Source organism: Punica granatum, chromosome 5, assembly GCF_007655135.1.
Source record: "Punica granatum isolate Tunisia-2019 chromosome 5, ASM765513v2, whole genome shotgun sequence".
Classification (NCBI taxonomy): Eukaryota; Viridiplantae; Streptophyta; class Magnoliopsida; order Myrtales; family Lythraceae; genus Punica; species Punica granatum.
In genome coordinates this window covers 23,529,738-23,555,892 of record NC_045131.1, presented here as the reverse complement: position 1 = coordinate 23,555,892, position 26,155 = coordinate 23,529,738, and the positions used below count along the sequence as shown (strand labels likewise).

Sequence of the window (26,155 nt, the reverse complement as noted above, 5' to 3'; positions counted from 1 at the left end):
GTCAAACAATTGAAAATTTCCCAACAGATCTACTGATTGAGAAATTTCCCAAACCATTGTGAATTGACTGAGATAAGATCCTCATGTTGGCCTTACATAACACAACCAGATTTTTTTTCTTTTTTTCTTTTTGGGAAAAAAGAACATGTGCTAAAAAATCAATACCTCTTATTAAATGTCAACCGTTTCAATTAGTTAAATCATATGATAGTCAAAATTTATCAAGAACCAATTAATTTAGGTACGACTCGAATTAATCCACTAAGAAGTAAATGCTTCTCAATTGTGATTTTTTTCCATTGGTAAGACTTGACTAATCTCCAATGTTCCGTAAATCCCGAGCGTTGCACGAAGCGAGTGATAACGTCAAAGATGTTCTGGTGGCTGCAATGAGTTTCTAACCGGAAATTGGGTGAATACATGACATTTTCTTTAATCACTACACCAAACTCCTTAGAGTTCAATCACGAAATTTTATTTAAGAAAAAAAATACCGAATCACTTTTACCTCAATCAATTCATGTTGATTTAAAAATAGATATTAAAAGTGAAAAATCTCTATTAATCAACAATTAAAAAAAAACAATTTCCTTTATCTGTAAAAGTAACCACAGTTAAAAAAGACCGAAGCAAAGTCTAGGAAATGGTAGTGAAGAAAAAGGGCAGAGTGGGGGCAGGGCAGCTGCTCGTACCGAAAGTGTACACTCGCACACATAAACACATATAAAAATACATATATATAATCATTCGCGCAGTAGGCCTTCTTCCCCTGACACAAGCCATCATTAGCCCTCTGTCTCTCTGTCTGTCTGTTTCTCAGTCTCTTTCTCTTCCCTCTACCTCTGCATCCTCCCTCCTCCCTCTTCCTTCCCATCCCCATCCTCTATCAGTCCCGTCCCTGCCGAAAGGGCAGCAAAAGGGGGCCTGTGACCCGACATTGCTCCAACCCCGACCCCCTTCACTCTCTCCTCCCCCGCCTCCTCCTCACCTGAGAAAAACCATCAACACCACACCCATAGAAGAAGAAGGAGAAGAAGAAGAAGATGGGGTTGGAGAGAGAAGATGATGATGATGAGCTGGTAGGCCTGAGCTTGAGCTTGGGCCTCCCCCATAACAGTGACAAGAAGAAGAAAAAGAAGACGACCAACGCCTCTCCTTCTGCCGCTTCCGCTTCTCATTCGGCTTCCCCATCTCCGCCTCCGCCTTCTCTTGACCTGAATCTGTCGCCCGCCGGTCGTGCCATTGCCAGACACAACGCTTCAGAGCCCATGCAGCTGCAGGCCCATCAGCACAGAATCTCTTGGAACCTCCTCTTCCAACCTGCTTCTGGTCAGTATACATATATATATACACACACATTCCCGAGTCTAATGGCGTATTATGTTTTCCGATTATAACGGGGCATGACGAGAAGTTTCACCGGCAAGAATCGTATTTAACTTTTAAAGGTGAATAAAGAAACTCCCAGATCCGAAACAGAGGATTTTATTAATTATTTCCTCCGTTAATTGACATTATTAATATGAGCAAAATGCTGCGTGAAAAATAACGTTGATTGAGCTCTCCGGCCGAAGCATCATTAATTAATGTCAAGAAACTGCCCTTTGTCGATCGATGAATAAATAGAACTGTTTTAATGAGGGGAAGAGATTAAGATTTGGGCGACAACCTGCGGTGCGGGGGAGAAGAGAAAGACATGGCAATGGGGAACATGAACGTTGCTCTGTTGATGAAAGAAATCGAGCTCTACGAGTGTATAATCCCCTTCTTGCCCTCTCTAGAGATGAGCTTGGAAGGAGGAATCGATGTCAACCGAGCGCCTCTGCTGTACCCAGAAGACGATAACGCCGCGTCGTCCCCGAACAGCACTGTGTCGAGCATCAGCGCGGGGAAGAGGGCGGAGAGGGAGCTGATGGGGGACCACGAGCATGAGGGCGAGAGGACATCGTGCTCGCAGGGGAGCGACGAGGGCGACGGCGGTGGCACAGGTGGGGCCGACGGGGATGGGAGGAAGAAGCTACGGCTGTCGAGGGAGCAGTCGATGGTGCTGGAGGAGACGTTCAAGGAGCACAGCACGCTGAACCCGGTGAGTGGGCGTAATTTCGTCATCATTTAGTCAATGAGTCGCCTTTCGTCCATGGATTGGTGCAGAGGCACGTCTCTTGGATTCTCATCAATGGACTTAGCCGTCGCTTTATTTCGATATATTTGTTTTCTAACTTTTTGTATTAGGCCGATATACCTCTCTTATTCGTATTTGGGTTGGAAAGCTGACGCAAGGGTTTGTTTGGTTTGACGATCTATTTGCAGAAGCAGAAGCTGGCTTTGGCGGAGCAGCTCAATCTCAGGCCCAGACAAGTGGAGGTCTGGTTCCAGAACAGAAGGGCCAGGTCAGAGCTTCCTCTTTTCCCTCTCTATTCTGGTCTTTTCGTGGTATGAGATACGAAGTAAAATCCGTTCACTAACGGGAAAGAAAAAGATTAATAATGCTCGTTGTGGTAGTCGTATATCATTTCTTTTCCCGGCTTAGCACGGCCAATAAAGCACGTGCGAAACGGTCTTGGTATACTATTTTAATTTTGGCCGACGTGGGGAAATCATGGAAATTTTTCGGACATCGAACGCAATCTGAATAAATAAAAGATCGCCACTTTATTCATTTGCTAGGCATAAAGTGGAATTGGGCAAAGTATGTGATTGATTTCAGTGATTGGGATATTATTGTTTATTTCATGGATTTGTGGGACAAAAGGTAGGGAACGCTTCGGAGGCTGTTTTATATGAATGAATGAACTTTTCCACGTGCTGCTGAGATTTTGTCTTTGGCTGAGGTCTTCATGAGGTTCATGAAGCAAAGAAAATGTCACGAACCTTTTGCCACTTCCCTCAGTTGACCTTATCCTTTTCTCAATTGCTTTAACACATGTTTTGGTAGAAAAAGAAAAAAAAGTCCAGATCCCATATAAAAGTGAAGAATTACATCGCGTGTCGGTACAGAAAAATATGTTGAGTGGTTGTTACAGTTAGGATTAACGACCAACGGTATCGTGACGGTTTGAGTTCTTTGTATAGATGTATAGATATTCTTAGTAAGACATGTAGTTGGTTAGAATCTTGTAGTTTCTCTATCCGGAAAGCTATCCATTGTTGAGCTCCATTGATGAGGTCGGTGTGATGAATTCTTGTGCAGGACAAAGCTGAAGCAAACGGAAGTGGACTGCGAGTACTTGAAGAGGTGCTGTGAGAACCTGACCCGGGAGAACCGGAGGCTACAGAAGGAGGTCCAGGAGCTGCGGGCGCTCAAGCTCTCCCCGCAGCTCTACAAGAACATGAGCCCTCCCACCACCCTCACCATGTGCCCTTCGTGCGAGCGTGTGGCCGCCCTGTCTTGTTCCTCTTCGCCGGCGACTTCTGCCCCGATCGGTCCGTTTTCGCGCCAGAAGTCCGGCCAGCAGTCGGTGCCCATCAATCCCTGGGCTGCCCTCCAGATGCACCAAGAGCCTGCTAATCCACCCCCTTGAAACCGAATCTTTGAGCAAAATCATAGAGCCGAATGCAGATGTTGATTTTGCCTGTGACTGAGCGTCCTTTTGGTCATGGTTGAGGAAGACTTTGTATGGGCGAAACAAGCAAGCTAGTAAAGGAAAGAAAATTTATTTTATTTTTTCTATAGCATATTGATGTGTAGTTATCTTTTGACAGTCTTTGTTGGGAAATGTGTGCTCGGTCAAATAACAACACAACGATTAATCTTCCTTCCCTATTAGTGTAATCGAGATATGAACCAATGAAATTAACCAACAAGCAATAAAAGAAAAAGAACACCGAGAGTTTTACGTGGAAAACCTGGGGAAAAATCACGGGACTAACTCTGAATCAACGATACACTATTAATGAAGATTACACAATGTTTTTCATCAAGGGCATGCCATTGGATCCACCAAACTCAAGAGATCAAGCTCTTGGATCACTCAAACTTCAAATTCATCACCCATAAGGGTGGTTTACAAAACCAGCCACAACAGCACCTAGAGAACTCAAATAAGAATTCTGACTGTTCAAAACCTAGCCCCATGTGTGGTGAAGCCACTGCCAAAGTTTTGTCCCGATCGGAGTTCGTTTGATGTCCCGATCTAGGTTTGATCTCTAGCTGGTTGGACAGAACAACTGTTCTGCTTCTTCTCTGTATTTTGCCGCTGTTCTGTTGATTTTTGTCTTCAATGACTCCACACTTTGCTCAGTCATTTTATTGAAATTAACCCTCACAAAGGTGGGTTCTTGGACCTATTAAAGTCCGATAAAAACTCAATATGATTTGAGCTCAATTTCCTCCAAATTGGAGAGATAGCCAGCAGTCTTGAACATGTAATATGGACATATGTAGAGGTAATTCATAACCAATGATAGGTACTCGTGACAGTCGATCATATATGTTATCATTCTTTTGCGAGAGATACTCTAAATGAAAATCAAAAGAAAAGGTTCAAATCATCAAGGTAGTGAAGAAAGATCATTTAGTACTTTCACGATTGCTGGATAACATCGTGCATGTCAGGTCTCAACATATAGTTGGACTGACCATAGCAGTTTTACCGCATTCAGTCTTTCGCATTCGGTCCTTCGAAGTCTTGAAGACTAGTTCGACCCAAACACCGTAAACTAAAATCGAGCATTTAATCAAACATAGACGCATCCTCAAACCAGTCAAAGCTCTCTCTCTATCTTGTGATCATGAATTAAAATTAGTCGCACCCTTATGCCTCGCATCCTTATGCCTAACATATACCTACAAAGAATGATCTCAAATGGACATGTTAAATGAGCTATGATCTAGCCATTTATCTACTAGCTGGTATGTGTTTCTGCGAAACGCTAATAAATCTAAAACAAATTATTAGTTTTCCAAGGCTTGGACATGTCGCACTGCACTTCTATACTAATATGCATTCCTCAGTGCCTTCAATTAGTCATCTTTAGGCATTCTAAAAAATATACAGTAATTACTCGAATCAACAAATGACTTAAAAGTTTTTAAGAACCGCAATTCGATTCTTACAAAACTATTTCTATACAGCACAAATAGTCGTTCAACTAACTCTACCCAGCCGTCCGCCTCAATTGAACTCGCACATATCATAGCTCTATGCAGATCTAGGAGTCTAATCCAAAGGGGTAAAATTCGAGAGGAGAAAAATAGAAGAGTAAAATCGTAAAGTAAAGGAGTAAGATAGTTTCTATCCTGTGTTTACATCAGCCAACAACTTCATCCCCGAAATTGTAGAACAATGAAACTCGTCCTTCAAAATTGATTCCGTTTATCAATTCAGTCCGATCGTCCATGAGCCATGATAGAGGACTTAATGGTGTCCAAAAAAGAAATTTCAATATAAAAATAATGACTAAAAAAAAAATTCAGGGGTTCATGAGAGGGGGAGATTGATGGGGGCTCCCTAACCGGCTACCACCCTTAGACGAGGTCGATAGAGGTAAGGGGTCGGCAGGGAGCACCACTGCTGCTTATTAACAAGCTTATAATTTTTTATTTATTTATAATTTTTTAACAGAAAGCCTCATTTGATGGACATTATTATCTCCTGTTACGATCATTAATGGCTAGACTGAATTGATAGATGGAATCAATTTTCAAGTTCAATTTTTGTCTTCGATAGCCGTGAAACTTCATATAAGAAGTGGATCACTGATCCAAATATCGAAGACGGAAATGATAATTCACTATAAACAAAAAGAGCAAATTCAATACTATATATAAAAAAAATTGGGGGTAAAATAATCTCCCATTCTTTAGAAGTAAAATTTATTCATTAATTCTTTTATAAATACTCATAATATTCTAAATTCAAATAATAACTAATTAATAATCGTTTATAAATATAATTTTATGGGTATTATTATTTAATTATTAATAAGCACATTTTATGAATAGACAAACAAATATAATTTACTCATATTAAAATTAAGATTTTGAAAAAAAAAGTTTTCATATAATATTTTTCAATTTTAACTTAATTATTCTATTCACCTAAAAAAAGTATATCATAAGGGCTCTATCGCAAAATTACTTGTCTTTCCTATTAATCTATTTTCATACCAAACATTGTAATATTACATTACCATGTACCTTCCAAGAAATATAACGTACTTACCAATCACGGTAATATAACATGCCAAGAAATTTGACATTTTCATAGTATCTTTTCCTACAATCTAATATTCCATATAATCCAACAGTTAGTAAACCAAATGTCCCATGAGATTTTGCTAAATGACACTCAATCTCATTCTTGACAAAAATTAATGTTCCACCTCAATAAGAAAAAAAAAATCTCTTTTGGTTCATATACTTTTACTTTTTATCCGAGTTCTTTTTATTCTCAATTTTTACACGATTTGGCCACCTTGATCTTGTGTTTAAACCTTCCATTGAATCGATTGATATGCTATATTTTTAGAATAAAAAACCCTAAAAAAGAACAACGTGTGGCAAGCAATGAGGCTCTTAGCGATATCTTAAATTAGTAATTCTGATATTTTAATCTCAAGAAAAACCAAATAAAATGCAACATTTTTGTTAATAAAGAAAAAGATACTTACCTTGCAGTATCTGCTCAAGGTCGATGACTACATCTATGAGACCCTCTCTAACCTAGGGTAGCGACTAGTGTTGAACAAGCCCCCCAACCTTTTGCACTCACGTCCCATTGATCACCATCGACTAATGTTTCTGGCAACCTCTCCGAGCCTTGGGTTCGCCCATTCAAGCCATAAAAGGTTCCATGGGCCATAGGTTTGCCAAGTTGGTGCCCGTGGATCCCAAGTGCCTTAAACAAAGTCAACCATTGGGTCCACAAGCCATAGGTTTGCCAAGTTAGGGCCCGTGGACTCCATGGTTGGGTTCCTGAGGCTAGGGCCAACCCAGCCATGGAGTCTACGAGCTTGGGTAGCTCAAAAGTTCAATTCACATGGAAGGCTTGGACCCACCATGAGGCCCCTAAGTTAGATCTCAGACGCCGATATTGGATCTAAGGCTCATTGAAGTGGGGTTTGGTTTCGCTAGATCGAGAGGAATAGGGAAAGGGTCATGGTGTATTGAGATGAACCCTATGATAGGGTTTGCCTGCGTGGCAACGAACTCATCGGAGCTCACTTAGCTCGGCAACTTGGGAAAAGATGAATAATTTCATCTTATTCCCTTTAAAAAAATTGGGGTTTTAACGCCATATATCTCATAATTTAACATTTTTCTCAAGTCTATCACAAGGTTTAAAAATTATTCAAAAAAACCCATAATTTACATGTTGTCCCATACCAATCCCGGCGTCAATTTGTCCGTCAATTTTTAACGATATTGCTGACATGCAACGTAAATTGATCCATCTTTGCCATTGTGGTTATTTGCCCGAGATAGATTTTAGAAAAAAAATTAAAATCACATGATACATTTGAAAAATATTTAAAACCATGGGATAGATTTGTAGTCCCCTTACGATTCATTTTACGGACAAATTGACGTTGTGATAGATTTGGAATAAGTTGTAAATCATAGGCCTTTTTGAATAATTTTTAAAGTACATGATAAATTTAAGAAAATGGTAATATCATAGGATATATAGTGTAAAAATTCCTTAAGAAATTAACTATTTATGTTTCAAACCATGAATATAAATATTATTGTAATATTTATTTGTGATTATTTCATGCTGTTATATCTATGTTAGCATCCAATCACAATTTGAACAAAAAGTATACAATGAATTAAACGTTATAATTGATTTAGCCAAATTGAAACTTATAAAAGACACGATATATAATTCGAGCAAACTTATTGGATTTACAGTGTAATTTTTCCAAAAAAAATTGTTTCGGTTTGATTCTGTTTGAAAATTCGATCGCACTCTTGTGGATGTGTATACATTACAGTATGCCCATTGTTTAATTGAAAAATTCGCAAGGAAAAAAAAAAGAAAATTGTTTAATTGGAAAAGAATATTAAAAACCGGAAAAGGGGAAATGGATATAAAGAAGTGACTGGCGAGGAAAGACAGTGTCTGCTCTACGCAGTGAAGTAGAAGAAGAAGATAAAACAGATAGCATGGATTGAGTGAGTAACAAAGCAAGGAGCCAGAAGAATCCATCCATCAACATGCCCGCCATTTCTTCCCCACCCTGTCTCCTCTTCTTCAACTCTCCCCTTAGTCTTCCATGTAATGTCTTCTCTGGCTGACCCTGTTTCTATCTGAGCTTGGCAGCTGACAGTCTTACGTTCTTGAAACGGAGCACAATCTTTGTGCCTGTTCTGTCTTTAGTTTCTGGGAATTTCCCTTGTGTTCTAGACTCATAATTTGTTATGTTTCTCTCTCTTTATCTCATGCTAGTTGTTGCATATTGTTACTTCGTGATTTAATCGCTGAGGCACCATCATGTTGCGGAAACCCGGAGAAATGATAGCACAGTTAAGGACATCTGTCTGTTCTTTTCGGGGTAAACCGAAATTCCAGAAATTTTAGTTTGGCGAATTGGAATTGTCTGTGGGTGGGCTTCATTTTAACTGTATTCTTGAGCCTTAGTAGAAGAAGACTGGGACTAAAACTTCTCTTCAACCGGGTTCGTCTTTGCTGACAGCACCAGCTGCGCCTTTTGATATACGCAGCAACTGTTCTTTTGTCAATTGATCTTTCTTAATCTAATGATAATTAAAGGGGGCCACTGATTTGATATATGGTATTCTGTATGGAAGGCTGGAAATTTCCTTAATTTGTTATAGTAGAATTTCTCATTTGGGTTATTATGTGTAGACGTTAGTTTTTTTTTTTTCGGTGGTGAGATTTTTTTTTTCGGTGTCCATTGCCCTAGTATGATGAAATGAAAATCCTAAATATCTAATAAAGGGCACGAATAGTCCCACGTGAGTGTCAAACCTAGGACCTTTAGGTCACCAAGAGAGAGGGTGTGCGCCACTGCGCTACCCTCTCTTTGATCGGTGGTGAGATGTTACTGTTTCTTTGAATTGTTGAAGTGTTGTGTTTTTAATGTAATGTGTCTAGAAATAGAAGTTTTGTTTTCTGAGTCTTTAATTTGGATGGCTTATTAGTCAATGTCTGGATCTGAGTTAAGTTGATTGATTGATCTGTTGATTCGCATCTCTTTGGCTCTCTTTCACAACTGCATCAGTAGGCTCTAAAGTGATGATGTGAGTATTCTGCGTCTGCATATAGATTGTCAAAGATAACGAGAAAGATGGAGGAATTTTGAAACGAATGTCCAATACCCGGTGCTCGGTGGTCCAAAATGTGTTATGGATAGCTTTTCCTCGGGAATTTTATGTTCATGTTCTCAAGAAAATGTTGGAAATATGAATTAGTCATAAAGCTTTTTATTAACATGCTTGCGGAAATAAGGAGAGTGAGCAAGAAATATCTGTTTGGTTTTAAAATTGCCCCATGGCTCAAAGTATACTCTCACATCATTTACTCTGATATGCCTCTTTGATTTATAAAATTTTCTCATGTAATTGGATCTTGCAGGCAAAACATTTTCAGCATGTAGTATGCTGTCTTCGGTTGATCGAAAGATGGAAAACACAAACAACTTCTTGAATTACAATTTGAGAGAAGAAGGGTAAGATTCACGGATACCTCCATTTAAACATGAAGATTCGTCTTCTACCTAACTGTTCCATTTATCTGAAGAGTGCAGAGTGATAATATACTGCGTCCTAACAAGAGGTTGAACCGGAGGCCCCTGCTGTTATATTTGCTCTCTTCGGGCTTTTTCCCGACTCTGCCTTCTTCCGCAAAGACAAAGAGTAAAAACCCTTATGATGAAAGACGGTTGCTTGAACAGAACAAGCGGATACAAAGAGACAACAATGCACCTGAAGATTTTCCTAACTTTGTTAGAGAAGGTCACAGTCAAGCCTTGTTCCAGTTTTTGTTGTATCTGATCTTTTTTGGAAGGCTGGAATTCAGTCGAAGCTTTATCATTTTGCTTGAAGAATTCAGGTTTTGAAGTGAAGGTGGTGACATCGGATAATTATGTTAAGAGAGATTCAGGGCTTATCTATCGGGATTTTCAAGTCGGTCAAGGGGACTGCCCAAAGTCTGGTCAGCAGGTTTTCCTTTTATTTTCTTTAGCTACTCCATCGACTGCTTTATATAAAATATTTCATTCCAGGCATCACAATCAGATACCTCACATAAGGCATGAAAATTTGTGTTTTGTTCTTGTTGATTATTTACTTGCAAGCTGTCTCCTCCATTTTCTTCAGGTTCTATGTTTTTGTTTGTTTGGCTTGTAGCACCTACCTCATTACTTGCAGTATAATAGTATTAAGAATGACGGAGTTACGTTTACTTATGGCATCAAAGATCATTCCCAACAAACCTTTGGAAAGATGATTTGATCCAGAGTAGCAAGTTGAAAATAGTAGTTTAGGAAGTGTATTCAAGGTAAAACTAATTTTGGTCCCTGCAGCTGCTACCCTCACTTATTATGATCCTTTCGCAGGTGACTTTCCATTACGTGGGCTACAACGAGTCAGGGCGTCGTATCGACAGCACATACTTGCAGGGGGCTCCTGCAAAAATCCGAATGGGTACTAATGCATTGGTTCCAGGTGAGAAAATGATACTAACGGGCATAATGTCAGTTGGAGCTCGATTATGAATAAATGGGGCAAAGTATAGTGAGACTTTATGAGAGGTTTGATCGCCAGTTGAGTCTAGAATTACTCATCAGGAAATTTTAATCTGCTTGATGGTTAGGGATTCATTAAGTAATCAGCAATTCTGATATCTCCTGTCCTTGCTTTTCCTTGTTTCCCATCTTAGCCCATGTAACGTACTGTCGACCAGATTTTGCACTGTTTTTTTAGTTTCATGAGAAGTCCTACAAAGCAGAAAGTTCTCTTTTTAACGGTCTCTCCAGATTCCTGTAGCTGGGAGCATTCAAGATACATTCAAATGTAGTGAAAGCTGAAGAAGAGATAACTTTTGATGTTATCTTTGTAGCTTTAATTGTTATAATGCCCGAGTGAATATATGAAGGAAAGAGTGTTACAATAAATTGAAAAGCTGAATAAGGGAACCAATGCAGGGTTTGAGGAAGGTATTCGAGACATGAGGCCTGGAGGGAAGAGGAGAATAATCATACCTCCTGAACTCGGACCCCCTGTTAGTATCTGATTTACTACTTTCAATTTATCTTTGTCTTTCATGTGACTCTTTTGTGTATGTGTCTCGCTCTCTCTCTCTCACACATTCACATATATATATGTATGAATACTAGTGGGTTTTATACAATAATTTGCCCTTTAAGTCATCCTTTTTTTTTTAACAAGTTAGTCATTGGTTTGTTGTTCGTCTACATCAATTATTTTCAATATAAGAACATAATAAAACAAACATCCATTAAAGTTTCCACAAAGATTAGTTGTCATGAACTTGCTGGGTGAGTTGAGATTTAGTAGAACATGATCTGCACGTGTCTGAACTGTATCTTGCTATGTCAAGTAGTCCTTGATAAGATTAAAATCTTGTTCGATCCCTGAATACTTCCTAGTTCGTACAAGAATTCAAAGCAAGATAAAACAGAAAACTCAACCTGTGTTGTTAGTGAAACTATTACTTGATGGCAAAGCATTTGAAATCATTGTCATCTAAATTAATCATGGTCTGAGTTGGAGGATATGGTAGAAATCTTCATGTAGAGCAATTGTGGGGAAGGACACAGGAATTAACCTAATCTTTCCTTTTTCCTTTTTCGAGGAAATCACAAGGGCTTTCCAGGTATTGACCGCACTTGAGTGCGTGCAAACTGTAGTGTACCCACAAGCAAGCGAATAAAACTAAAAATTCATTCATTTGGATTCTTTTCCTCTCTGTTTTGCATTTTCTAGGAGATTGAGGTGATAATAAACCTACATAGGATTTTTTTGGAAGAACCTTTTGTAATGGTTGATATGTAAGATCTGTTGCATTTCCCAAACCCCTCCAAATTGCTTGAGAAGTGGAAACAGGGGAGACTTCGCATAACAAAATTGTAAGTAGACAATATTGCCCATATAAAGCACAATCTGTGGTTCTCAGGTATAGGTGTTACGGTAAGAGCAAATATTGGGCTCCCCCTCTCATCTGATTTAGTAAAATAAGCTGGACAAAGGGGCAATTCCTTAGCTTTCTATCCCTCTCCTGCTGCTGACTCCCCCCTACATGAATGAGAGGCAGCCAAATGGAGTCGATGTCCGAACCTGTTCTGTTATTAAGCCCTTCGCATAATCTTTTGGCATCCCTTCAGGACGATATAAATGTAATTTTTAAGGTTTTTCATAAGAATGAATCTGAATGGATGCAAGGGAATGGAATCACCATGTAAAATAGCCTCATTTTGCCCGGTGACTGATTCCAGGTCACTATGTGGTCAATCCTGCACACCAGATGTAGCATAATGTGTGTAAGAGTACATGAGCAGAGTCAGATGCATGCAGTCAGCGTAACATGTATGGATATCGTCTTGTTTTTTGGTCATGCACAAGGATTTGCTTGGAAGTGTCCCTTTTTTTTTAAAAACATAGAAGTAGAGCAATGACGATGATCCCTGTAACACTATTCATATGTATATGTAGTTGGATGTCTGGGATAAAAGGATTTTTGGACTGCAGGTGGGGCCTTCAACATTTTTCAGCTCGAAGCAGTTTGAAGTTTTTGATGTGGAGCTGGTCAGCATTCAGAACTGCCAGAGGAGGACGATAGGCTTCTATTCTGATGTGGTGTGCAATTGAGAGGAGGAAGTTTGTACGTTGCTATTTGTTGATATACTTTTTTCAGTCTGCCCCACCGGGTATTTAGTAGCCCTCATGAGTACTGACTAATACAAGTTCGAGCCGGGTATTTGTTGATGTACTTTTGGGCCAGTTATGCAAATTTTAGGCCGCTACTTTAAGTTTGTTCTTTCCCATAGTTGGAAAGTCGGAAAAATTTGTTCTGATCCACTGTAGTGTACGGAAACAATTTTTCTAGGACAGAAACAAAACATTTTGGAATTTTGGAACAGATGAGGTCTGATTGTTGTGCTCTGAGGAACTGTTGACTCTAAGATTTTTTTTTATTATTTTATTATTTTTTATTTTCGGTGTACACCACCTGATATCCGAAAGCTTAAAGGGTCCCTACTCCAAACGGATTTAGGTTTGAGTTGGATCGGTCCATTATTAGGGAAAGTTCTTTCGATCATGGATTTGTTCATTCACAAAACTTGAATGGAAGACCTTGCTAATGGGAAATATACGCCGAATCATCATTCCCAACTCATGTTAATTGTTGATACTCATTTATCTGTGACAATAGCGTGCTCCTCTCATACATGCCAATAAGCTGAAAAATGTTATATCTATATATATCTATATCTTCAATCTATATATTATATCTATATCTATTTATTTATTATATTATATATCTTATACTATTATTTAAATAAAAGTTTGATTTTGTAACTTCCTTATTTATAGAATGGTTGATAAGTGAAAAATATTCTTCATCCTAAGTTTAAATGTCATACAATTCAAAGTAAAAAGGATAAGTTAAAAGATAATATTGTCAATTCAATTTTATTCTTCACTCTATTTTTCCTTCCATAAATCGATATCTTTTTATTTTACTATCTTCTCTCTCAGCCTCTCAATCCCACTATCCATCAATTTGTTTTTTTTTTTAATTATCTCCGATTCTTAGGTTTTATTTTATTTTGATGTACGCCTTGGCGTGTAACATGAGTACCCTCGAGTCTCTATACAGCGTAAGCATTTCAAAGTCCTGGACGATAGTATAATTTGTTTCGTTTATCTTATATTGATAATTAAAAAATTCATATGCAAAATAATATATAAAATTGCTTAACTACAAAGTAAAATTTACTTGGCTACCAAGATTGATTTTCTTAACTATGAAAAAAGTACAAGAAGAGTCTAATTTGGAGTGAATAAGATGGTGAAAATTTGATTCAACGCAATTCAATCTTATAATAACGGATGTTTAGGAATTGTTTTTCGAATATATTCCATTGTTATCTTTTGGAGTTATTCCAAAAAAAATACCAAAAATCATTTTTAATAAGTTAGTCCATATTTCCATATCTATCTATCTATCTATCTATCTATCTATTATTATTATTATTATTATTATTATTATAGATTATATAGATAAGTAAAGCGGAAGCATTTCGAGAATCCTTGTGGAGAATACTATATTTTTCATACTCTTGTGACTTTCTTTTGTTTTTATAATATATAATAAATTTATATATTTTTTTAAATATATGAAAGTAAAATTTGAATCTATACATTGTTTGCTTAACTATGAAGTAATTAATGATATTATATACGTTTCTTCTTTTCTAAACTTTTCCATATAAAATAATAAACTTAAATTAATTTTGTCACATTTATTTAATTATTACAAAATAAGTTTTACTTAACTATAAAAAAGTATAAGATGAGTCTTATTTGATCCTTAATTCAATCTTATAGTACGATTTGTAAAGTATTTAAATAAATATTTTTATTTAGTGATCTTTAATGAACCAACAATAATTAGAGAGAAACACAAAAAAAATTATTTGTAGTTGCCTATGATGGCAACCAATAAAATGAAATTCATGAAATTTCTCTCATTATAGATGAGATGCATCGGCACTATAAATGCCGTTGAAAGAGTATATTATATATTTTTTCAAGAGAAAAATCAACAAGCTCAGCGTAATATATTTCATTAAATTTGACTATCATAAATTATCATGCATGTAATTAGAAATATGATCCCTCACAAGAAACTCTATTATCAAATGAAATCATGCATTTTCATTTTTTTTAATATGAAATATTAAATTGTCAAAATCTTCAGATTCTTCACAATAATTGTATCAAATTGAAATATGTTTTACTTAACTATAAATTACAAGTCTAAGACATTTAAAGCTAATGAGATGACGAAAGTCTGCTCCAATAAAATTCAATCTTTTATGTTGGTGAGAAAGTATTTAAATATAGAGCATTACTGATAGATTGTGAAGAGGCAACAACTAGAAAGAAGGAGACATACATAGAGTTCTTTATGGTTACAACAGGATGGACCAATGCGATGCCGTAGTGAAAACTGGCGAAGGAGTACGTCATATATATACTAGTTGTGGAGCTCATGCATTACATGAGATAGTTCCACTAGTATAAAAAGAAATTTTGAATAAAAATTTGAAAGAGAAAGTGCATCACATAATAGAAATATTTTGATTATATATCAGTTTAGGACTGAAAAGGATACTACGAGAAGGAGACACCCGAGTTCAATTCAGAGTATATCTTAGTCTTGATTAAGAAACTCAGCAAGCTAAAGTGTTTAAGTTGGCTGAACGTCTCAAATTGTGCAGTTGACTGAATGTCTCAGGTTATGCTATTTATAATTTACCACAAAGAGTCTATAAAAATATAATCTGATTTTAGTTTAGAAAAGCTTACTGTGCCATTCAGGAAAGATTATGAACTAAGATTCCACTTATTTTGATCCCTCGCCCATCCATTTAATTCAGTTTCTAATGGCGAATCCCATTCAAAGAGATAAAGCATGTTTGATATTTCTATTTTCTAATATGATTCCAAATATGATCATCGTATTTCCTTCAATAGGAGATTACCATAATATCCAAAGATTTTTTTAATAATTTCGGAATATTTTATAAATGAAAATAATTTAATCATATGGCCTTCAATTGGTATTATAACCGAAAATAATTTAAATTTTCTGGTAGTATCCAAAATATTTTATGGTATTTTCAGTTTTTTAAATTGAATATTATAACTAAAAATAATTTCGGAAGATTTTTTTGATAATTTTATGGCCGAAAATATTTTATAACCGAAAATAATTTAAATTTTAAAAACTAAAAAAACTGAGAAAATTTCATTCCAAAACCAAGCATTTTGAGGTCATTTGGCTAGATCCACTTCATCTTTGCTTTATATATATATATATATATAGATTTTATAATCGAAAATAGTTTAAAATTTTAAAAACTCAAAAAACCGATAAAATTCCGCTCTGAAATAAAACGTTATGAGGTTATCTGGCCGGGCACTACTCATCCTTACTTTCATATAGATATATATATATATATATATATATATATATATATAAAACATAGGCATAAGCAGGACATCATCCATATATATAAGTAAAAATGTATCATATTATAATAAATGCTCTCTCATTAAAAGAAAAAATTATCAAAATAATAATACAAAAAAATTAAGGGAACTGATTTAATCAGATCAAGCCCTGTTATGTAAATCCAATATCTTCTCGACTTACTAGAGAATGCCCAATTTAATAAATAAGAGACAATTAAGTAGACTAACAATTAGTTATTCAATTAGATATTAACCTAATTTCTATTGGTATAAGGGTAAAATTATTGTAATATATGAAATTATGATAATATAAAAAATTAATATTGTCATCAAACTTTGCACTTAAAAAGTACGTAACTAGTTTTTTGTAAATATCTATTAAAATATGTATATTGTACAATTATTAGATAAATATATAACGCATTGAGGCCATTAGTTGAAAAATATTTGTTGAACCAATAAAAACTAGCCTAATTTTACTAAGTGGTTATCGCATAAAACTACAAATTAAATTTTGTATTTAAAAATACGTAATCGATTTTGTGTGAATATCTATAAAAATATGCATATTATACATTAATCGATTAGATAAATATATAAATCATTGAGACCATTAGTTGAAAAATGCTTATCGAACCATTCAAAATTAGTCTAATTTTATTAGTTTTGAGCATATTTTATTATACGTTAAATAGCAAATATGTTACAGAAATCAAAATAGTTGTTGTAAGAAATGATATATATATATATATATATATATGCATGTATGTATGTGTGTATTAAAAATGAAAAAAATATAAAACATCAAATGATATAAACACCACAAAACAATGATGATGTATAAAATTTCTAAAAATAAGAAAAAAATTTATAACAAAACGATGTTAACTGATAAAAAATAAAAAATAAAATTTAAAGATAGGAATGTTATAAATAATTTTTTAAATAATAAAATTGTATTATATTTACAAAACTTGATGTGATAAACTTATATTAACAGTTAATTTAAAAATGTGATGCATATTTATTGCAATAGAAATTATAATTATAATAAGTTTTATTAAAAAAATTGGAGATTATTATTTGAATATTTGAGTTAAAAGTTGAAAATTATTATTATTTTGTTTCAAAAATTTCATGTTTAAAAAAGTACATAATTACTATAAAAATGATATAGATGTATGAACATGTACCCGTGCAACGCGCGAGACAACGAAAGCTAGTGTTTTTCTAAAATCGACTAATTAATGAGACTGCATATGTACTTAGAAAATATAATTTATGTTTTTTAAAATCTTTTAACAATGAACAAATTATAGCAAAAACTAAAAGAATAAATAGCCCTTGTTGAGGCGACATGTAAAAAGAAAAAGAAGATTGTTAGGACCACAAAATTCGGGTCTAAGTCATGACCAATTCATGTGCGTCTTGTCGATGAAGAGGCTAGATCCACAGCTCATGTTTGGCCTCGAACACCTGCATAAGGGGAGATCGGGGGTGGTGCCCGATTTCCCTATCCAACGCTCAAGTCAGTATGAGCCGATAATATTGGGAAAAGTAATGAATTGTTGATCAACCCTAAGAACATGTAAAGTTCATGTATTTATAGAGGGCTAAATGATAGATTTCGTTACCACCATGACGATATATTTGATATATTTCCATATCCCATGTCTTGATATATTAAGTATATCTTCTTGTTGTAGGAAATTCCTCATAATAATTCTTCGTGACAGGCCTTTGCTCATGGGCTTTGCTAGGGGGCCTCACTGAGTGGACTGAGCCTGTCTCGTGAATATGCAGATTGGGCTTTGTAAGGCCTCGCTTGGGTCATTGGGCCTAATGGACCGTACCAAGTCGGAGCCCAAAATCTTGTCCCCAACATTGTCTCCCTACTCAGGCATGAGTGATGCTCGTGGTCGAAGGAGTTACTGACATGTGTTGCTCGACGGTTCGGGAGTTATATCCCACCTGAAGCACACTTCAAGCATTTGAAAATCAATAGATCAACCTTGATCCAACAACGGATAGGGGGTCACTCCGCGTCAATTTCTCTTGTGCTCTCTTAGCCGTTAGATCTTTTGGTCATGCTCACCCTCAGCCTTTGGATCAGGCATCATTTCACCTTTGCGGGCATGTCGGAGCGAATGATGGCGGGAACACTCCCAAAGCCACAACTTTTGGCATTCCGATGGGGTTTCAATGTTTATAAAAGTGGTCATTTGGGGAGATTTCTTCCATTCATGACTCTCTATTACCCTGAAACTTTGCATGTCCTCTTTCTCACCTTATGAGCCTTTTCATATCATTTTCTCCAATCCTAGAGCCATGGTTTCTCAGAGAAACAAGAGGGCGACATCAGGTAGTAAGGTTGGACCTTCTACGCGTAGGTCGGGCGAAGATCACATGGTTTTACAAAGAATCATATCACTTTTGAGGAATTTCGAGAGGCAATGATGTTGTGTCGTCTCTATGATTTAAAGAATCCTTACTTTCCCTATCCAAATTGTAGGCTAGACGATCCTAAGGAGGGGCAGATGCCCATGTGGCTAGCATTGATCGAAGCAAGGCTTGTTTGGCCTCTCTATGAAGACGTCATGGAGCTATGCAAGCGACTCACCATCGCTCTCTTGCGGTTACCTTTGAATTCATGGAGGTTGTGGTTCATGTTTTGTGCGTGCTGTACAATCCATAATATTGTTTATTTTCTCAATGCTTTCCTCAACTTCTTTCGCCTCCAAGAGAACCCTCATGGCTGACCTATGAGTATTTCTTCACGCCTCGCTATGGGAGGATGAAGATACTCCACGATTACCCCAGTACCAACTCTAATTGGCGGTAAAAAGTGGTTCTTTATAGACCCGGTGAAGCCCTGGAACACTCAATAAAGATGGGTGTGGCGCGAAGTTGCCCTTGACAATGACCCAAGACTTTTTCCAAAAGAGTGGTTGGCTATGGACGCTTAGGAGGAGATGGTTTGACCTAGTTAGGGAGACCCCATTAAGCCCATCTCCATTAAGCAAAACTTGAGCAAGAGCGCCTTGGAAGCAGCACAACTATTTCTCAATCAACCAATCCGGATTACTTGGGTTTATATTGATTCTTTTATTTTGTTTGATTGGTAGGTCGCTTGTCAAGCATCGCCCACTTACACAATCTTTACGAGCTCGATGTCATTTACCCCACACTCACTTTAGAGCTCAAACGGGGGCCAATGCTCCAGTGCCATTCACCACACTTGTTGCAGCTCGCCCAGCTGCCCCCAGTGCCCCCATCGTAAGGCCCTCGCGCCAACGCGAAGAGTGTGACTCATTTGGTTATACCCAGAGTAAGCATCCATGGAAGTTAGCAACTCGTTGCCAATAGTAGAGTCCACCAATTGATTAATGCATGGTAGGATATATGCGTCTTTTGGGAAGGACTTGTTTGAGTTAGTGAAGTAAATGCATATCCTCCATTTGCCATTGCTCTTTTTAACAAGGACGGTATTCGCGACCCAAGTTTGGAACCTGACTTCGCGGATGAATCCCGCTTTCTTCAATTTCTCGACTTCTGCTTTCACCGTTTCGAGCCTTTCCCTTGTGAGGGGTCTGACTTTCTATACCACGGGCCTTACTCCCTCCTTGATGCCCACGCAATGGGTTATGATGCTTAGGTCTATTCTTGGCATGTCTAAGGCTTACCAAGCGAAGCAGTCGAGGTTAGAGGATATAAAGTCCAACAGTGACTCTCGAACATCTGAAGCCAACTTGGTTCCCACTTTCAACTTCCTTTCGTCAAGGCTTACTTCAACTTCTTCGAGTTCCTCAACTGGGACAGGCCTAAAGGTGCGTTCTCGTGGATTCAATTCCACCATTAGCGTTGTTACACCTATTTTCCTTTCAGCAATGCCACCAAGCCGCTTCGCGCTGCTGACTGGTCTCCATGAATTTCCCCTACTCCATTGTTGGTGGGGAACTTCAACTTCAAGTATAAGATCGAGGCGACGCCCCTGATAGGTTTTAGCTTTGGCCTGCCTATAATGGCGTTATATCTTGAGGAAAGGCCCACCATTAAGAAGTTGACCATCCTGTTGACCTTCTGCTCTACTTTTTCTCACTTGCTCTGTCACTCTTACCTCCTTTACACCAGCAGCAAATGCACATAGAGAGAGCACTAACATAGACTTGCCTTCCTTTCCTCTCTTCTAGCTCCTTCCGTCACCTTCATCTTCCTCATCTCATCAACTTCATCATCCTATCCTCATCTTCCTCTGCCATTTCTCTCCTCCCACGCAGCCGTCACAATCTTCATGATCTTCTCCTTCTTCTTCCTATCTCTCGGTCAAAAACAGAGGATAATAGCAGCAAGAACACAAAGACTTTCCTTTATGCTCATCTGTCAATGCAGCAGTGGCTATCTCACCTTCCACGCCAACACCTTCCCTCTCATTCCTCTTCGTTTGATAGCCCCTCATCACCTCTTTCTACTAGCTCAGATCATAATAGAAGAGACAGGAACAAACATATCTCTCTATCTTTCTCTTAAGCTTGAAGACACAAGAGGACAACAATTGTTGTCCTTACATTCTTCTTTCAACTCTATTTCTCTCATTCTCTCTGGTTATCACTTTTCTCACTCTTGACCACCTCCATCTCCTCATCACCTTCTTCTCTTTGTCTATGTCTTCTTCACGCCATATTTTGATCTCCATAACATAGCCTTCCCTTCTCTTCCTTCCCCTCAACCACCTCTTGTCGTCACCACCAGCACATCTCCGTCATCCCACCACTGTTCCTTCTTCTTTTTCATCGACCGGTCCTTTCTCTACTTCCTTTCATGTCAATTCCATCACCAGCTCCATCTCTATATCTTTTCATCCTCTTTTGTTTTTTGGCGGTTGTTGAGCTATTACTTGGGTCTCCCTTGAACTGCTGTTCTCGACCTCATCTTCCTTAGCTCTTAGTCCTTCACGCCCTCTTCCTCATGTCCTGCTAGTGTTACTCCGTACTCCTAGTGATTGCTTGTTGTTGCTTAGCTCCCGAGCTCCTTTCTCCCTTTCATCGAGCCTCCGTGTTGCTGCTAAGCTTCTCCTCAAGCCCTTTGCTGTCATTGCTGCCTCCTCAGAGTTCCTTGAGGTTGCTGAGTTACTACCTTTCTACCTTAGTTGCCCGTGCTTCCCTATTGTTGCCCTTTCCCACTTGAAGCTCCCGTTGTTACCGTTGTCGTTCTTTTACTGAGCTAGAGTGGTTGCTTCCCCTCTCCTAACTTGTGGTTGCCTCTGCTGCTCCTTCCCCGAGCTGCTACTGGTTTCTTGTGCTTCATCGAGCTTTACCAATCACCACTACTGTTGTCCCATCCTGACGCTGCTGAATTGCTATCCCTCCCCGAGCTTACAAGAAGCTGTTGTTCTTCTTCCAGAGTCATGTGGCTGTTGTTGCTCTATCCTTTAGCCACTACTTCCCTTCTCGAGCTGCTAAGCAACTAGTTGCTGCCTTCACACACTCGTGGTAGCCTCGGTGAGCTCGAACAACCCACGCCTACCTTGACTCGCGAGTAGCTCGAAGCTTCGCATGATCCTTTTGACATAAGCTTGGGAAAGGTATAATTTTCCGACTTAGTAGCCTGCATAGGGCCCTATTTCCATATGTACAATACTTGTTTTGATGACGGTAATGTAAAGTATGATTGTCAAACAAATGCTAATTGAATGGAACAAAAGAAAAAGGACGAAGCTATATTAGTTAAACTCGACTTTTTAAAACCGAGTTTGTGATGAAAAGAACCAACCCCGACATGAATTTGATGTTTAAAGAATCGGACTTAAAATCGATTGTTCGAAACAAGAACGAACCCACACGAATTAATCCCATGAACACTTGGCTTTAAGGATGAAAAACCGACTAAAAATATTAATATGCTTAATTGATCACTTGAACTCAAAATCGATAAATTAAATTTTAATGTGATTGTGTGTTTTGCAGTGCTTATTATCATTTTTAATTAAAACCCCACATGAATCAGATTAATCATGTAAAGTCGATTTAAAATTGGATTTCAGCTTTATCGCGAAGTCGGGTCCGAACCCATAGAATACGATGAACACATGGGTCCAACGACTAATCCGAGCGCGACATGTCACGTAGGACTGGGTCCAACGCTCGGGACCGCTTATTTTTATCCAAAATCGCAACCCGAAGTGACATGGAAAATCGAGAGGAAGTTTGCACACATTGACTCGAGTCTGGGCCCGACTTGAGGCGGCTCGGGTCAAGATACCTAAAATTCTTCTCGACCTCATCCGGAGAAGCGCAATCGACTCGCAACTCCCTCGGAGGTCTATGTGACCCCCTTAGGGTCCCATGGTTCGATCATCCGCGGTCATAGGCCGAGGTGGCCCTCGTTGCATTAATCTCCATTTCTAAACCGTCATATAAATGATTTCATAAGTCACAAGTCAAGGTGAGGACAAGAGATTGGGACTAAGTACGTATTAGCCCCAAGGCCCATCTATTTCAGGATGTATTTAATAAAACAGGGAGGCATTGATCAGATACCCCAACTTTTCAAAACCCTCATTTGTATTTATACAAGGGCCCCTGGCTTAATGCACAAGAATCCTGAGCGAATAAAGAATCGAAATCGAAGTAGATTACGAATCCGTACGAGACTGGCCAAGCCCATTACGCCCCATGGGCTACTCGACGAGTGAGGATAAAGTGAATGGACCGAGCCCATTACGTCCCATGGGTCATCCATGAAGGTGGACAAAGTGGACTGGCTGAGCCTATTTAAGCCCATTGGGTCATTCACAAGTGATTGGGCCAAGCCCATTAAGCCCCATGGGCCATTCGCAAGTAAGGACAAAAGGAATCGGGCCAAGCCTATCGGCCCCGTGGGCCTCATCTCGTGTGTCTTCGTAGCCCTCTTCCATTCCAATCCTTTAGGATTTCGTAATTAAAACTTAAATCGTGTGAAATATGTGAAACCTTAATCCACATGGTAAATCATTTAAAATTTGCAAACCTTAGATAAATTAGAGTACCTAAAGGACGTGCGGGGATTTAGCCATGCACGTAACGGAACTCCCGAATTTGGAATCCTCGATTCCGCATACCACTTGTCTTAGCGAAAATGGGTGTATCTCTTATCCCTAGACTCGTGCAACTCACCAGCTTTCGGCCTCCGAGTCGTAAATTGATAGTGATGACTCCTTGTCACGCGCATCCACACACACCCTTGGAAAGGTGGATACTCCAAAGCCGTGCGATCTTATGTACGCATGCGGGCATCGACGATAAGAAATTTGGGTCTGTACACCTATACCTTTCGTGGGACTGCCTCCTTAACTCATACTAACCCCGCTTCTCGGGAGGTGATCCTCGCGGGGTGATCTTCAGGTGCCCTTGCTGGATGAACTTTTCAATTTCGAACCTCAATTGCTTGCATTTATCGGTGTTGTGGCCATATGCCTTGTGATATTCACAGTAACTAGACAATTCATTGCCCTAATTTGCTCCCTTCTTGGGCGGCAGAGATGACTTAATTAGGCCTAGCTTCGCTACCTCGTGAAGAATGAGTGAGCGAGGGGCAGTGAGAGGAGCGAATTGTTTTGAGCATTTTCCCTAGCTTCTTTCATCTTCAGGGGGATCCTTTCGCTTTTCTCCTAATCGATTCTTGCCCTTCTTTTGATATAGCCAATGACTCCTCGAGAGTCATGTATCTCTTGGCCCTCGCGGAGAGGCTCCTCAGGTCTTGGGCAGGTTGCACAATGAGGTCCTTCTTGAAGTTTCCTAGCCTGCATCCTCTCTGGAACGTGGATATAGTTTCAGGCACTATGACCTCAAGTACCTCTGTAACCACACCAAAGAAGTGCTCATACCAAGTGCAAAGAGTCTCCCCTCTACTCCATGCTAAATAAGTAATTCACATCCTTATGTATCCCTTGATATCCCGCGAACCTCTGCACAAACAGCTCCAACAGTGGGTTGAAGTTGGAGATATATCCCACGGGGAGTGAATAGAGGCACTTCGCTACTAACTAGATCAAAGTCCTTGGGGAGAGCAAGCATTTCACCATCTCATTGGAAGTCCTTCCCAACAACGAGGTAACATGTCTGTGAATGTGGTCATTTGGGTCAGACTTACCATCAAAAGGGGTGATTTGAGGAAAGTGAACCTTCGCGGCACAGTATTAGAAAGAATTTCCTTCGTTAAGGGGCTTTTGTCATCCACATCAAAGAGCACAATTATTGTTTCGTCTTCTCATTCTCCACGACTTGATTCTCTATAAGCTTGTTGAGTTCCTCTACTGTCATTTCCACCTTCAGGGGAACAATGGAGTCTTCCTTGTGGAGCAAAGGTCCATCTAGGCGTGAACCTTGCTTCTTTTTCTTAACTTTTTGGAGATTCTCGGGCAATTCCCTACACTCTGATTGGCCCTGTGTCCCCTCGTGGTTGGCAGGGCCACTTTGAGAGCCTCGCGGGGGTAGTGAGAGCATTCTTCAGAGCCATTTACTTGTATTAGAGAATAATGGCCCAGACCCGATCCCTAGTCTCTGGTGCGAGGGCCTCTAGCAACTCTATTTTGGCTTGAGAATCCCTGTTAAGCGGGGCAGAGGGCGAGTTGTCCGCCGACAGCAAATGGGGTGGACCATCGTTACCTAGGACTTGATGATCAGCATGAGGTGGCTTATCACTGTCACCTAGGGACAACTGTGCGCTAGGATTATGGGCAGAGCCCCCAGTACTAGGACAATTTTGTGTGGATTGAGCCTGACTTTGAGTGAGAACCATCCTGCCGAGCTCTTGAATCTAAAACCGGGAAAAGTACCAGCTTTACGCGTCATTTCCTACAGACGGCGCCAATATTAGGACTACAAAATTCGAGTCTAAGTCACGAACGATTCATGACGTTGGGTCTCGAACACTTGCACAAGAAGAGATTAGGGGTAGTGCTCGATTTCCCTCTCCGACGCTCAAGTCAGTGTGAGCCGAGAAAGTGGAAAAGTAATGGATTGTTAACCCTTAGAACATGTAAAGTGCATGTATTTATAGAGGGCTAAAGGATAGATTTCGTTACTACCATGACAAGATATTCAGTGTATTTTCGTATTTCATAACTCAATATATTAAGAAGTGTATCTTGTCATTGTAGGAAATTGCTCATAATAATTCTTCCTAACAGGCCTTCGCTCATGGGCCTCGCTAGAAGGCTTTGCTAAGTGGATTGGGTCTGTCTCGTGAATACGCAAATTGGGCTTTGTAAGGCCTCGCTCAGGTTGTTAGTCCTGATGTGCCGTACCGAGTCAGAGCCCAAAATCTTGTCCCCAACAAAGATATACAAAATTGTTAAAGGTATGGATAATAAAGTTAATGCTATCATAGTGAGTTATCGGAACTGGACCGGACGTTGATCGATCAAGGCTTGGGTTGAGGGTTGGGTTCGATGGGTCGAACCGCAGGTTTAATTAAATTATAAATAAATTTGCTAAATTAATTTAATTAGTGTTTATGATAGCAAAATAATATATTAAGTGCTGGTTAATGTAAAATAAATTGCTTTTAAAAAGAAATGAATCAAAATCTACATTTATGACACAAAGGAAGTGGCAATGGAGTGGTTAGCAAGTCAAGCATTTCCCTCATTAAGCTATTAGTTTCTTTGTTGTTGAAGTTACCATTTACATGATTTTATAACCATTTCATTAAATTTTGCAACACAAATGAGTGGACAAAGATACTTTCTTTTTCTATTTTTTTTATTTCTTCCTAATTATTATATACTTATCAATTATCATTACTAATCATAATTTTATTAGTAATATATGTATCATATAATTTTTAATTAAAGTGCGATCCTACCTATCGAAGCTCAGTTGGACTCATCGGACCTATGAGCCCATACCTCGACTGATTCAACATCTAGTCCGATTCTGATAACACTGCATATAGAGTCCAATTATAGAACCGAACCGGTCAAGA

The 26,155-nt window shown here is 38.6% G+C and overlaps 2 protein-coding genes across 2 annotated transcripts; both read left to right on the top strand.

Moving 5' to 3' along the window:
* The first annotated feature begins 743 nt into the window (after positions 1-743).
* Positions 744-3,696, top strand: LOC116206958 (homeobox-leucine zipper protein HAT3-like). Its single transcript, XM_031539798.1, has 4 exons — positions 744-1,329; positions 1,782-2,086; positions 2,311-2,390; positions 3,191-3,696. The coding sequence occupies exons 1-4, from the start codon at positions 1,044-1,046 to the stop codon at positions 3,519-3,521; spliced, it is 1,002 nt and encodes a 333-aa protein (XP_031395658.1). The 5' UTR covers positions 744-1,043; the 3' UTR covers positions 3,522-3,696.
* Positions 3,697-8,056: 4,360 nt separating this feature from the next.
* On the top strand, positions 8,057-13,125 carry LOC116209333 (peptidyl-prolyl cis-trans isomerase FKBP20-2, chloroplastic). The gene is made up of 7 exons (XM_031542941.1): positions 8,057-8,222; positions 9,543-9,636; positions 9,708-9,922; positions 10,020-10,129; positions 10,525-10,633; positions 11,113-11,189; positions 12,677-13,125. Exons 1-7 carry the CDS (start codon positions 8,162-8,164, stop codon positions 12,794-12,796), a joined length of 786 nt encoding a protein of 261 aa, XP_031398801.1. The 5' UTR covers positions 8,057-8,161; the 3' UTR covers positions 12,797-13,125.
* The last annotated feature ends 13,030 nt before the right edge of the window (positions 13,126-26,155 follow it).

Bases quoted from the DNA above. Each gene is read 5' to 3' on its own strand.
- LOC116209333 (XM_031542941.1), top strand. From the start codon at position 8,162: ATGCCCGCCATTTCTTCCCCACCCTGTCTCCTCTTCTTCAACTCTCCC. The intron at 9,637-9,707 runs GTAAGATTCACG...ATTTATCTGAAG, and splicing joins TACAATTTGAGAGAAGAAGG to AGTGCAGAGTGATAATATAC. The intron at 11,190-12,676 runs GTTAGTATCTGA...TTTGGACTGCAG, and splicing joins CTCCTGAACTCGGACCCCCT to GTGGGGCCTTCAACATTTTT.
- LOC116206958 (XM_031539798.1), top strand. From the start codon at position 1,044: ATGGGGTTGGAGAGAGAAGATGATGATGATGAGCTGGTAGGCCTGAGC. The intron at 1,330-1,781 runs GTCAGTATACAT...TGCCCTCTCTAG, and splicing joins CCTCTTCCAACCTGCTTCTG to AGATGAGCTTGGAAGGAGGA. The intron at 2,391-3,190 runs GTCAGAGCTTCC...ATTCTTGTGCAG, and splicing joins TTCCAGAACAGAAGGGCCAG to GACAAAGCTGAAGCAAACGG.